Source organism: Orbicella faveolata, unplaced genomic scaffold (assembly GCF_042242905.1).
Source record: "Orbicella faveolata isolate gen_17 unplaced genomic scaffold, um_ofav_v1 contig_14, whole genome shotgun sequence".
Lineage (NCBI taxonomy): Eukaryota > Metazoa > Cnidaria > Anthozoa > Scleractinia > Merulinidae > Orbicella > Orbicella faveolata.
Window position 1 is genome coordinate 22,177,501 of NW_028301541.1, and position 13,750 is coordinate 22,191,250.

General features: G+C 42.1%; 1 protein-coding gene and 1 long non-coding RNA gene across 3 annotated transcripts in view; one reads left to right on the forward strand and one right to left on the reverse strand.

The window, feature by feature from the left end:
• The window catches only part of LOC110062186 (zinc finger SWIM domain-containing protein 5-like), a 28,263-nt gene extending 14,844 nt beyond the window's left edge, over positions 1-13,419 (forward strand). The window contains exons 1-5 of one of the 2 annotated variants that reach the window (XM_020769053.2): positions 628-722; positions 5,953-6,523; positions 9,460-9,971; positions 10,299-10,737; positions 11,159-13,419. In XM_020769053.2, coding sequence (XP_020624712.1) covers positions 6,172-6,523; positions 9,460-9,971; positions 10,299-10,737; positions 11,159-13,137 — 3,282 coding nt within the window. In that variant the 5' untranslated portion in view covers positions 628-722; positions 5,953-6,171 and the 3' untranslated portion in view covers positions 13,138-13,419. Of the gene's footprint in view, positions 1-627; positions 723-5,952; positions 6,524-9,459; positions 9,972-10,298; positions 10,738-11,158 lie in introns of those variants that run through there. The other variant, XM_020769055.2, reaches the window with a different exon arrangement.
• LOC110062189 (uncharacterized) lies at positions 3,691-4,974 on the reverse strand. Its single transcript, XR_002298051.2, has 2 exons — positions 4,834-4,974; positions 3,691-3,768 (listed from the first exon to the last, which is right to left on the reverse strand). It is a non-coding gene; the product is annotated as an uncharacterized LOC110062189 (long non-coding RNA).
• Positions 13,420-13,750: the final 331 nt, after the last annotated feature.

A 13,750-nucleotide genomic window follows, 5' to 3' on the forward strand; every position in this document is an offset into this window, starting at 1 on the left:
GCAGGTGATATGGGCCGATCATTCGAGCCTAATTTTTAAGACTTCAATTGGCTAGCTGGTATGAAGAGCAGGCAATTGCAAGAAATAGTATTAAAAGTTAGGTTTCAGTTTTAATGTGGAATCATAGGAGACCTGAGCGAAGGGGAAGAAATGGCCACTTAACGCACAATGTATCATTGTACGGGAACCGTTAATTTAAACGTTGGTCAGCCGTTTCAGAAAAAAAAAACAAACAAAATGAAACTCCGAGCACGTTTCACCCTGGAGACGGAATTTACCACGTGTTCTCGATCAGCTCAAGTCACGAGAAAATGAAGGACACCCTTATTTTTTCGCGTAGTGATGCTAAAGGAAGTTTCCAAACTGCAAGGCGAAGTGACGTCAAAGGGCCGCCCCTCGGATTAGCGTGCCAAAGAGAAGGTGGTCAAACGTGTCGCCATGATGGCGGAGGTTTTTGCGCGCTGAGCTAAATACAATAAACTGATAATCGAGGGCGGAATAATACCCCAGCAGGGGTGTTGAGCAAAGAATACAGAGAATGTCGAAACGTAATCGATTGTTATAAATAATAATAATATCGCAGATAAAGGGACACGTAGAGACAGAAATTCGTTAATAGGTCAGTATCATTTCGAGTGGTGAACAATTGCTATCTAGTTCAATTTCGCTGGATACGTTTCGAGTGACGAGGTCCTCGCTTTATCAGTCTTGACAAGCCGTGGGTGAGTATGCAGTTATAGCAATTAAAAGATAGCCAAGGGGAAGTTTTCTAAAATTAAGCTGCAATTTTTTTACCGTGTTTTGGTGATATTTTGCATACACGGGGCGCGGCGGCACGGAAAAGCAAAGAGTTACAGGATTTCAGGCTTCGCCGCAATTGCGAGAACCTCGCTTTGTCAGACTCTTTTCGTTAAGAACCAATTTTTAATTATGCAAGATATCCAAAGATAGATCTAAGGAGAAAGAGAGACAAAAAAAGACGCAAAAAAATTAAGCCGGTAATATCATACGTGATACCATTGACTTGCTAATACCGCTAGAAATGGAATCTCCAAGGTTACTGAACATAATGAAAGAAACGGCAAAGTCATACATTTAAAACAATAACTTCTAAAAGATAACTGGAAAACATAAAATCCACTCTTTTACAATACAGCATATTTCACGTGAAAAGAAAAGTGTCTAGGAAACATTGTTTCGACCTACTAAATAGCAAATTTCATGCACTAAGTTTGTACCGTAAGACACCATTCAAAATCCTGCCTATCAAAAACACCGTGACACGCGCCTGCATTAAGTTCGCATTTTTACGAATCACGACATTAAAGAAGTAAATTCTGGGAGGCTGGGTGTGCGATATAAGCCTTTGTTAAAAGTCAACAACGAGATATTTTGAAACAACAATCAATCCAATATCAAAAGACCAATGTTCCAAAGTGAGGCATATTTCACACAAGCAGGTTTCAAATCTTTGGTGTAATAACGCCAACATTGCCGGCACAAAGTTAAGGTATTTTCAGACTTGCATGAAATAGCAAGATTTTTTTTTACAGCAACAGTATTAGAAATACTAGGATCGAACAAAAAATACCCCCAAAATTAAACAAAACAACTTGAAAAGAGAGATCAGTCAAAACAAGTTCGGAGGGAACGAAACACTAAAATTGTTCGTGTTCGTATTTTACCTTTTTTAATTTCGTTCTTATTGACTTTCTGAGAAGGCTCAGCTAGTTTAGAATGGCATTGCGTACAAAATTTCACTGAAAAAACTGATATATACCCGGATAAGGCCCTTGAGCTCGTGAAAGACATGTCAAGCAGCGCTCGCCATAAGTTAAGTAGGGTAGCGCCAGCTAGTCTAGCCCGTACAGTGAAAGATCAAACAAGGGGGTTAGTTCAACTACGTTTTGATCCGCGACTTTTCTAATGGCACGTTTCCTTACATTGTTTGGCGTAGCATTGTTTTCATATCCAGTGTTGAAATAGCCCCCGCAATTGTTCAAAAGACCGCACTTGAACTGGCTTGCAGTGACATGTGCGGTTAAGCTCGGCTAAATATGAGATATTGTCATCAGTGGGTTCGTATAAAGCCACTTATCTCCCAACAAACGCCTTACAACGCAATGTGTTTAAGAAGCCCCAAGGGGATGACAAAGAAAGCTAACTTCCCGCAAAGATCTAATGGGGCTTGCTTTTGAAAAAACGAGTATTTGACAATCCGGTAAATAGGTCTTTTGTCTTTTCATCGCCTCTAGGCATAGCTAACAGTTTTCAACGCGAATGCTATATCTTAATAGCTCGTATTATAAAAGTGAGTCTTGGCACCGTTTCCTCACGGAAGAGTTTAAGCGACGCATTGACACAACCACAAAAGATACTTAAAAACATTCTAGGAACGGATATCCCAGTAAGACATAAATTAAGAGCGTTTCTTCAAAAGAAAAAAAGAAAAAGAAAACTTAACAGCATCATTTTTGCTTCATTGATAATCCCGTGCGCGAATTGACATTTTAAAAAATAAATCTCACGCCTTGACCGAGAGGTATGATTTACTGAAGTTTGTGCTGCTTTCACACGATGACAAGAATTCTAAATAAAATACGACGTTTTGTATCAAATCTCTGTAAAAAAGGCTGAAAATCGCTGTGTGTGTTTCAGAAATACATAATTTATTCTCGCAATCCATCAACAGTAACTCAAGAGATTACCCGGGCCTGCCACCCGAAAGTTAAGAGATAAAGATTATTTGTTATATTTAAGATCAATTATTACAAAAATTTCCGACGCTTTATTTTGCCGTTTAATCGACAATATGGCTCCTCTTGTTTAAATAGGGTTTAAGAAATGGACAAGCGTCTTACACATCGGAAACAAGCCAAATGAAAGATTATCTTACCCTCGCCATAATGTCTGATAGGGTATGCTGGATAAGGCATATTTTCCGGTAAACTTCCAGTTTGTTTGGATCAAGGGTATTTGGGCCTTGTCCAAAATAATTGCAGCAGTTAGTGTCTACATCGGGGCCAAATATGTTTTTACACGGATTACAAACTCCACGGTGAAGACGGTATTTAACGAAATCCGCATTTTATGGCAAAAATAAATGTGTCCTTACAAGAATAAAGTTTCTCCGCCGGATCTTTACATAACCAACCTTACAAGAACTTTGTCAGCATGTTACAGCCGTTGTTTCCATTGCCCACAGGGTGAAATATAAATATATTATATCAATGCAGCTTGAACTAAAAATATATATGCCACAAGCAAGGCCAAAATAAACAGACTAAACCTCTGAGAGCATTAACGTGACCCCATCATGACAAAATTCGGACTCGTAGCGCGGGTAGAAATCCAGATTATAAAGCGGTGTAACCTTGTGTAAAGTAAATTTGTCCTCAGCACACTTTGAACTAGATTGAAAGGGTGAAAGCTTCGGCGCGCGACACTTCATTTGTCTTTATGAAACGAAATTAGCAATCCCGCCCATAGACGCCAGTTATACAACTTTTAAACCTTCACATAAACTCGAATTCCATAAAAGTTTTTTTTAAAACAGTTTCGTGTGAAATATCAGCGAAGTCTTTTTTGCAAAATTTTCGCCTACTTTCTAGTCTTTGTTTTGTTTATCCGTCTTTGAACCCATGCGTGACAATCGTTAATTGAGCATATAACCAGTGAACTACACACTCATTACAATATGAATAGATTTATTTCGATTCATGGACCCTCCGTTACAGCATTGCACCACAGACTTTGCCTTCGTGAATTCTGAAACGAAGAATAGAAAAACACCATCACGCTTAAAAGCCTAAAACTGGGATGTTATGAAGACAGAAAGTCTTCACACAGGTAAGAGTTTTACAAACTTCGCCCGATATCACGAAAATTGACAGGAGACTGCCGTATTTTCCTTATGTTCGTATGTTCATACTTTGTTTCTTTAATGTAACTGAAATTTACCCGCGTAGCAGAAGAAATGCTTCAACGAATACGAAATTGTAAAACTTTAGTGGTAAAATCTGCAGTTCTGACATTTTACGCGTTTTCGAAAAAGGAACTCAACTCCGACACGGCAATCAACTGTACTTGCATTAAACATGAAAATATTCGTCCAATATGTAACATTTTTGGCACGAGCTAACTTATAATGGTTTAAAGTTTTAACTAGTTTATCTGAAAATGCGACAAATAGCTTTGCAGAAGCTTTCAGACTGACACAAGATGCTTAAAGGATTTTACAAGTGTGATCCAACACAACACTCCGAAATTCTCTAACGATAGCGTGAATGTCATTGTTGAAACTTCTTGAAGAGGTAAGGTTTTCCACTCGAAATTTTCTTCAAATATCTCAATGTTCATAATAGCTTTCAGCTTAAGGAACATGGCCGGAAATCTTGCGGTATATATAAGTTGTTTTGGGAGGTTGCCTGGGTCCACTTTTGTTTCCTTCTCGAACACGCACGGAATTTATTGTCAGCGACGACTTGGCGAAGAATGCTAAGTAAGAGAAGAAAACGATTTACAAAGACCTATGTGTAGTTCAAAACATAAAAGGACCGCTTACTTGAAATCTCTGGTGATTCGAGAAAGAGTTCTAAAAGGACCCATCAAGGTGGATTAAGGTTTGAAAGGTTATAGAAGATAAAAGGAAAGTACCTGTCGACTGGTCTGTCTCTCTTGAAAATCGAAGAGTCGATTAAGCCAAGATTTTTTTTACTAAGTTAATTGTCATTCTAAACACAAGGCAGTGTTTCAACGCGGGGAGGCTAATATTCTAGCCATCAGTCGATCGGTTATCCACGAATTCTCAAAATACTGCAAATTCAACATTACCTATCTTAAGACCCCCAATCACTAGACCTCCATTGTCGTTGGCGACACAGTGTCTCCGACTCACAAAACACCTTCGCGCTCCCCACAACGACTAATCGCTCTCTATAAGCTCTCGTAGACAGCTTGTCGGTAAGCTTCCGGCGACAAAAAAATATCGCCGATTTCGCGCGATTTCGCGAGAAAACCTCGCAGATTTTCTCGCGATTTCCCCAGTGAAGAACAAACACGGTCGATTACTTCGTTGCCACTATGACGCTAAGACGTCAAACGAACTTTTCCGCGGCGGCTAGTAAACAAATATGGGCTTAAAACACCGGGTTATTAAAATTTGAAATGCATATGCGGTGTGCATTGTGTTCTGGCGCCAGCGAGCCGTGCATAAAAATACCCCTCCACTCTCCCGGGGAGAGTAAATGGAATGGATTTCAACTGGCCTGTCACACAATGAGACCCTCGCTGGCATTAATTCGCAGATAGCAACAAAATCCCCACTAGGTCCAGTATGTTTATGAACTTATCAAACCCTAAATAGTCTTTCTTTTGATATTTCGTCCTTGCCCGCGGAGTAGTTTTGCTTGTCGCCTACACGTCTTCGTCAACACGGTTTTCCTTAATCGCCCCACTTCGTGACGTAATGTCCGCAATGTAAATTTCTATTAATTTAATTATACGTTTAATAATAGAGATATGTCAATCATCGCAGTCGAGGCCTCCACGTGCCGGGGGTTCGTAGACTTTCTGTCGCCAGTTTCAGCGGTTTATCGACCAGACTGCGCCATCGCGGTGCCAAGCAAGAGGCATACCAAACCTTAAGTAAACCTTGTGGCGTTTTGATATGTCAGTGGATTTGACAACACAAAGAGCTCGCCCTTTGTTGCGGATTTAAAATAGCTTGAAACACGCGTCCGAATCACAGAATTTCGTTCCCCCCTATCTGTACGAAAAAGAACACAAACACGGCAAAACAGCGCCAATCAATAATCCCTAGGGAGAGGACCTGTTTCCAGCTGCCAGTCGGGGTAAGGAGAATCGCGCTTTTGATCAGCGCGTTGCGACGATGCCATAAAGCAGATCGATTTATACATTTTCGCTTATGATTGCTTTGTTTTGTCCTGGCAGATTTTTTTCCACGACTCCGAGTGTGTACAGAAAGCTACGCTGGCTGTGATCGTTTGACGAAGAGGAAAACAAGTTTTATTTTAGCGACGTGAATTATCTTGCATCTCATTGAAAAAACCAGAGGGGAGCCTACGTGGGGAGTCTGTTCTTCTCAACACTTGTGACTGTGTTTACACTTGAGCTACCGGCGCATGTGACAGACTGCGTTCATTTGCTGCGATGGCTGCTCAGCGTAAGCGACCCAGAGAAACTTCTCCGTGCAGAGAAGGTACAAAATTTCAAAAACTACACAAAGAAACACGGCAAAGAAGACCATTATCGCTACTGGATTTGAGTGCCCAGTGCGTGGCAACTTATATTCCTTTTCAGCACGTAGAAGAGCGGAGCGCGCCTATACCCGAACCTGTACAACTCAAAGTAGTTTACTGGTCATTCCCGAGAAATGAGCGAGATATTTGTATGTATTCGTCGCTTCACGCTACAGTTACACATAACGATGCCAAAAGACTGCCGTTTCAGAGAGGTTTAGCACTTCTGGAGGAAAATGCCGTCAGCGAAGTACTTCAAGTCGGTAAGCGAATTTTCTCTGTTGTACCCCATTGTAACCACTCTCTATTCCGACCCGTACCGTTGCAAAGTAAGACGAAAAAAATTATTTCACAGTCGAATCGCCAGAAAGCTTTACAATTTTCAAAACAGTCGAAGGAAAGTGGTTTTAAGGCGTTTTCAATAGAATTCGTGGGCCTCCGTGCTTAATTTCATATGTTTTTTCGCCCTACGGAGCGTCAGCGCCACTAAGTCTAGTATCGATTGTAAAGAATAGTAATGAATGACCCTAAGAGAGCGCTATCTGTTTACTCCGAAATACCCCAACAAAATTCCGCTTTGATGGAGCTTGGTTGTTATCGCTTTCGGAATCGAAGCTTTGCAAGGGATTATTTTCTTTGGCTTGCTTAAGATCTACCGCTCAGTTTTATGAACGCAGGGTTTAAAAGTCTCACGGGCTCTCATTTATTGACGTGAAATATTCACCTCTAGCGAGTGGGACAGAAAATTTGGTATCGACCAGTGAAATTAAACGCTCGCGTTGTCCACTGATGCCGCTTCAACTCGTTTAAATTTCTCTTATTGGAATATTGGAATATAACTTAAACGTTTGTAGTTTTTTCTAGTGCTTGTTGTTAGCTTAGAAAAAAAATCTTCCTTCTGTTTTAAAACGAGTGGAAATCTGTTGTTTGCACTGCGCTTGCCTTAAGGATCAGTGTAAAACTTCCCCTGCTTGGAAAAAGTTCGCTCTGGTTTCAAAGCTACCCGGTTATATGTCCTTCGATTTAAGGTTATAAAGTGTTCGATCTGTATTTTACTAAAACTACAGTTTGTTATTCGCTCAATTCTCAGTCAAGATTATTTATTCGTTTGCTTTGATAAAAGGAAAAAACGCCTACCAAGTTTGAATTTGTCATTAAGAATGAGGTTCAAGAAGTTTGCTTGAGCAAACACGAATAACTAAGAAAACTATTGATCTTACCGAGCTGGAATTTCCATATTTCATTCTCCTTGCTTTTAAAATAATTCGTAAATCCGCGCAGATTCGATTTGATTAGCTATGAACTTAAAACGTTCTTATCCCAGATCAAGGCTAACATAATTTTAAGTCTTTACCCGCGCTTTGCCGGGCAAACGGCGGCTTAAAACCAATGCGCAAATATCAAGAATTTGTTGTAAAATTTACAAATTTTTCTTTGTATTTTGAATCGTTTTTCGTAACATAGGCTTCGTCCTCAATGCTTTTGAATCTGAAGATTTCAAGACGCTTGAATCACCAAACCCTAACTCTAACGCGAAATATCTTGTGAACCGATGCTACGCCGTTTTTGCCTCCTTAAACTTTGACGATGTTTAACCGTTTAGAAAAGCTATTTTAGTTCGGTTCAACGATGTTCAACTGTTTTACTATTACAAGAAAAAACTACGTTTGTTTATTTTAGGCTCTACACAGAGCGAATATCTGGGAATATCTTGGCTCGCGCTAAGCCCATGCCTGTTCCTTTACTTCAAATGGAGAAAAATAGTTTTCACTTCGGTACACTTCTGCCTCCAAAAGATGGCCTAAATAATGGGACATTTAGCCGATTGCGGGTTGAGACGTTCCAGTTTTATTGATTCAGAGATCAAATCTTTACTATATTTTGTCAGATTTCCGGTGGCACTCTTAGAAATGGCTTAATTCCATTTTCCACGGTTTAGACTGAGTATCCAGGCACAGGCTACGTCGACTGATGTGAGCCGGATTTCTTTTCCTTTAGGAAACGCCCTGTTTGAAATATGAGCGCTCCAAAGGTGGCTCTGTGAAGAGCTCGTGCAGAACATTCACGTTTTAACACTGGCCTGGCAGTGAAGTCTTCTGCAAAGAGCAAATCCGAAAACACAACTTGATTTCCTTTTCTAAGTAATCCTTCAACAAAGCAGAAAGCTTAATGAATCTGCAGTTATACTTCAAAGGCAAACTCTGAAATTGTAATCAGCCACTTTTTAGTCAATCCAACGAAAATAGCGCACTCTTCACAGACTGACGTTGTTCCTGGAACTAGAAAATATAGTTAAAAATATTTGCGGTTTCGTTTCAGAACGTTTTCGATAAATTTTTAGCCCAGCAAGAGAGATTTTGGTCTAATGTTTTAACATTCGTTGCAGCTTAAGGTTGAAGGCGTTTTCTCGTCCAGAGGGGAAAAAAATTACGATTACAAAGAGTTGATAGTGAACTACGACAAACATTTCAATTTTCGTCTGATGTGCGTTGATGGTCAGTGCAGAGTTAGGACTTTGTTAGTTCTAGGTGCGAAAAGCGAACCGAAAAACGCCCATCTCTTAATCTTCTGAACAACAGTGAAAGGCTAAATGAGATAGCGCTATCACGCCATAGGCAAAGCCTAGAACTAAAATCAGCTACCTTACACCGACTCAAAACGTTGAAACTTTGCAGTGCAAGTGGCACAGTTCCTATAGTGCTAAAGCACTTAAGAAAATTTTAGTATCCGAATATGTTCAGCCAGTCTAGCGTCTGAGATTTGGACATTAACACATGTTCGTATGGAGGCTCTGCTTGAGCGTTGAAATCGTTTTCACGGCCAGAGGCGAAAATTGCGGTGAGCGCGACGTGAAAATAGGCGATTAACGGGAACAAGCGAGGGCCATCTGTCTTGTGCTTCTCTAATGATCTGCGCGCAAAATTTGTTAGAGTGGAGACAGGGGTCTGTTAGTCGAATAATCACATTTTAATTGAATTCTGTGCTGCATGACAAAGAAAGGCGAAAAAAAATTTCAAAGAAATGACAATACGAGACAAAGAATGGTTGATTTGCATTACTAGAGAAAATGGATTTAGCCGAGTTAAATCGACATCGCGGCATACATGTATGAGACGGGTAAACTAGAGGTCAAATTCTTTCACGAATGCTGTCTTAGGAATTGAAAATAACTCGATTTTCTTTGGTAATCTTGTTGCAGGTTTTCAACTTAGTGGAAAAGTTGTGGAGCAAGAAAATACGAGATACGGGACACAGCGGGAGGAATACAGTGTGTCCGTGGGATTCGATAGGTGTAAAATAACCGAGGTGTCGTGCACTTGTGGTAACAAAGACATTTTATGGTGCCCTCATGTAGTCGCTCTTTCGCTTTTCCGAATTCGCAACCCAGACAAGGTGACTCTTCGAGTGCCAATCTCAGAGACATTGCTTCAAATGAATCGCGAACAACTTCAGAAACTTTTGCAGTATCTTATAACAGAACATCACACAGAAGTCTTGCCTACTGCGCAACGATTGGCCGACGAGATTCTGCTCAAGACTTCGGAGATCAACCGCTTACCGGGCGCTCCTGATCCTACTGCGGGCGCCGGCGCGGAGGACGAAAGCTGTTGGCATTTAGATGCTGAACAAGTTAGGCAACAAGTTAGGAACTATCTCTCACAGGGAGGGTACTATGGCAGTGGAAAACATCTTCTATCTATGTTCGCCAAGGTAAGGAACATTCAAGTGTATTTAACAACAGTCTAGAATAAAATCCAGCTTGAAAACATAGCGATAAACCAATTAACGAAACCGGCACAAAGGAACGAGTATTGAGGTCGCTATAAGTACCATTTTGGGCAGCCTTTCGGTTTTCTTTCTTTCTTTCCTTTTTTTTTTGTCTGCCTTGTTGCCTGCTGTTTCAGGTTTTATATCTCTTACTTGTTGCAAAAGGACATTGCAATCTTTTAAACAAGAGGCAGGTTTTGAAAGGCTTCTCTAAACAAGCTAAGGCTCTAGAAACGAAATTGACGCATGTGGTACATTTTTTCCCCGTAGGTACGAGAAATGCTCCGTGTCCATGACAACAATGGCTCACGCATGCTCAGACTTATCACAGAACAGTTCCTTGCGGACCCAAGGCTCCAAATATGGAAAGAACAGGGCACCTCAATGAATGACAAATGCCGCCAACTGTGGGATCAGCTCGGTGCACTGTGGGTGTGTGTAGTTTTGAACCCGGACAGTACTCGAGTGGAAAAGGCCGCATGGAAACAACAGCTAGAAACCTGGAGCAGACAAGAAGTTTGCCCGTTAGAAAACCCGGATGCTCAAAGCGCAGATGAGAACGACGAAGTTGCAGACGAGAGTTGTACCCGCCGTACCGTGTTTTTCAGAGCAGTGCAAGCTTGTGACTTGGACTGGGAAGACTACGATTTGAAATGCATCATTGGCCGTGATGGAGATGATCAAGAAAGCGAATATTTGACATGGAAAGGTGAGGATTCGATGATAAAAAGTGCGAAAGAAATAGAACCACATAAAAGTAGTGTTCAACAGCTTTCATTGGAATGGTCACGCACTAGGGTTTCATCCACAGACTTACTGAAAAGTTAGAACCACTTTGCACAACATAGTTAACAGTACCACATGAAAGTACTGCTCAATAGCTTTCATTTGAATGGCCACACACTAAGGCTTCATCCACAGACTTGAAAGTTAGAGAAACCTTATACAGCAAAATAAACAGCACTCATGAATGTCCTCTTCAATAGCAGTCATTTGAATATTCACACTCTAGGGTTTTATCCCAAAACATAAACGTTTGCACCACGAATGTGATCCAACGACTGTGTACTGTGAATTTTATCATCTTTTCACATTACTTATCAGTCTTTATTTTTTGTTTGTTTTAACAGAGGACGTGCCCATGGCCGCTGCTCGGGTAGATGCTTTGCGGGCTCATGGTTATCCTCAAGAAGCTCTGCGATTGGCTGTCGCAGTCGCACGTGGTATGAAAGAAGAACAGCTGGAAAAAGTCTACGAGATGGAAGCTCTGTTGGAGAAGTTCACCGAGGAAGACATTGCAGAGAAACTTTGCGACGAAAACACAGAAAAAGACGAGTTTATAGAAGGCTGGATCGGACATCAACTGGATCCTATTGTTGTACTTTACGATACACTTATAGAGGAAGCTATTGGTCCTCAAGACATTGAATCAGACTCGATGGAAGACACAGAACTTCACGATATGAGAACGTTTACAAACGTTCCACTTCCGGAATACGGGACCGGAAATGACACTTTCTTGACATTAGCTCTTGAAGTGGCGCTCATGGGGCTTGGGCAACAACGAACAATCCCCCTGGGATTCTATGCCCAGGATAAAGCTTGTCGACAAGAAGAACATCTCATCGCGCAGCTAAATCTGCTGAACTTTGATAACGTGCTTTATCCTGTCCTCAAAACACAAACTGAACTTCTATTGAAAAGCGGTCCTTTCAGCAGTCTGGGACTCGGTGTGCAGAAAAACAGCATTCCTATGCACACATTCGCGCGATTTTTGTTCAGTAAATTTGTGAAGAAGGATTCGGACCTTGCTTTCAAGCTGGGCCTCCGTGCCATGCGTTTCCTGGCTTTAGATGACTTTACTGGGGACATTGCGGATGAGGAGATACCCTTAGTGGGCCCTTACAGGTCAACTCGCTTGTACACGCTGGGACACTTGCAATCACAGCAGTGCGAGCTCGCCTCACGCCTGCTCAACGCTGCTAAGAATTCCACTGACCGGTTACCAGCTATTCTACAAGCTTCGCAACAGCACATGCACTCTGCCCCTCAGCTCTTCCGACTCGCGCAGGACGCGTTCAAACTGTCCAGCGGTGAGACGTCGGAAACACGTGACATCGACATGCTACAGTTCGCGATGGAACTGGGACTGAAAGTATTGCGGATGACGCTCAACGCTCGCAACTGGCGACGACGCGAGATGGTGCAGTGGTTGATAGAGTGCGCTGTGGAAGCTGGCACGTCCGCCCTCAGTCTTGTCATGAAAAACTGGAGCACACTGTTCACGCCAACAGAGGCAACATCTTTGGTGGCGACCACAGTCATGGCGCCTGCCACAGCGTCACGCCTTGAACTCTCAGTAATCGAGGAAGAGGCGCTCCTGTGTTGCGCAAGAGCGCTGGCACTGCAGTGCGCCAGCCGGGATCCGCAGAGGTGCTCACTCTCCACGCTAACACTCTGTGAAAAGAACCCTGCTGCTTTCGAGGCCGCCTACCGCCTGGTTGTGGAGTCAGCAGCCGTGATACCTCCAACACAGCTCTTCGCAATTGCGCGGTACATGGATTACCGCGGCTACCCTCAGAGGGCCTTTAAACTCGCCACCCTGGCCATGAAACACTTCACCTTAGCTTACAATCAAGACAGCCACCCCTCCATAGGAGACATCCACTGGGCATGCGCTTTGTCCCAGGCTCTAGGCTACAACGAACTCACACAGATCATTCCGCTCATTATCAAAGCGGTGCACTGTCCGACGGTGCTGTCAGATCTGCTCTTCCGATGTACCCTTGCAAAAGCTGCCGCTGATGACGCCCAGAATGGGCAGCAGTATTTTATCAAGGACAACTGCGGGCTCAATTGTGACGAAGAGCCTCTTAGGCAACTTATGGAGGCCACCATCAGTGCCTATGTGAACACTGCACATAGCAGGCTGAATCACATCAGCCCCAAACATTACATGGATTTTGTGACATTCTTGAGCAAAGCACAGGAAACTTTTCTGTTAGCGTCGGACGGAAATGGTCGCTTCCAAGCGCTGATAAACAACATGAAGGTTTTGTACAAAGGAAAGAAGAAGCTTATGCAGTTAGTTAAAGAAACATTCGGATAAACTCCGCTCATTGGAATAAAGTTTGAAATATAAATTATTTATGAAATGAACATTCAAAATTGTGCTAAGAGATGAAATATTATTGCGTTGCGTTAGGCGATTAAGAGAAAATTGTATATATTATATAGCAAAATTTATGAAGAGTTCTTTCCCTCTCTCTGTTTCCGGCGCCTCTAAACTTCAAATAGAGAAACGAATGTTGCTTTGGAGCGCTGTTTACCGTTTCAGTTAATCAGTGTGCCCTTAGGAGTGGTTCAAATTAAAAATGTTTTCAAAGATTTATGCCGTCTGATGAGTATTGTGTCTCCGTGCGTGGGTGAACACATATTATTGTATATTTAAAATTAACGATAGTCGCGCTTTCATGCTTGGATGAAACCACAATACCAATATCCGAGAACGTCGGAAAATAAATTGCCCCCCTCCCTTAGATCTCTGACGCAAGACGTGGGCCTAATTATCACCCGTCTCCCAAAAATAACCTGCCCCCCTCCTCGCGCCGCCCTTGCCCCCACTTAGTTCCTGTTGTTTTTTACCCTTTGATGGCTGCAAATTTGTGTTGTGCCTTCTATATTGTCTGGCTTGGTTTTAACTAATCGGTACTGTTATCATG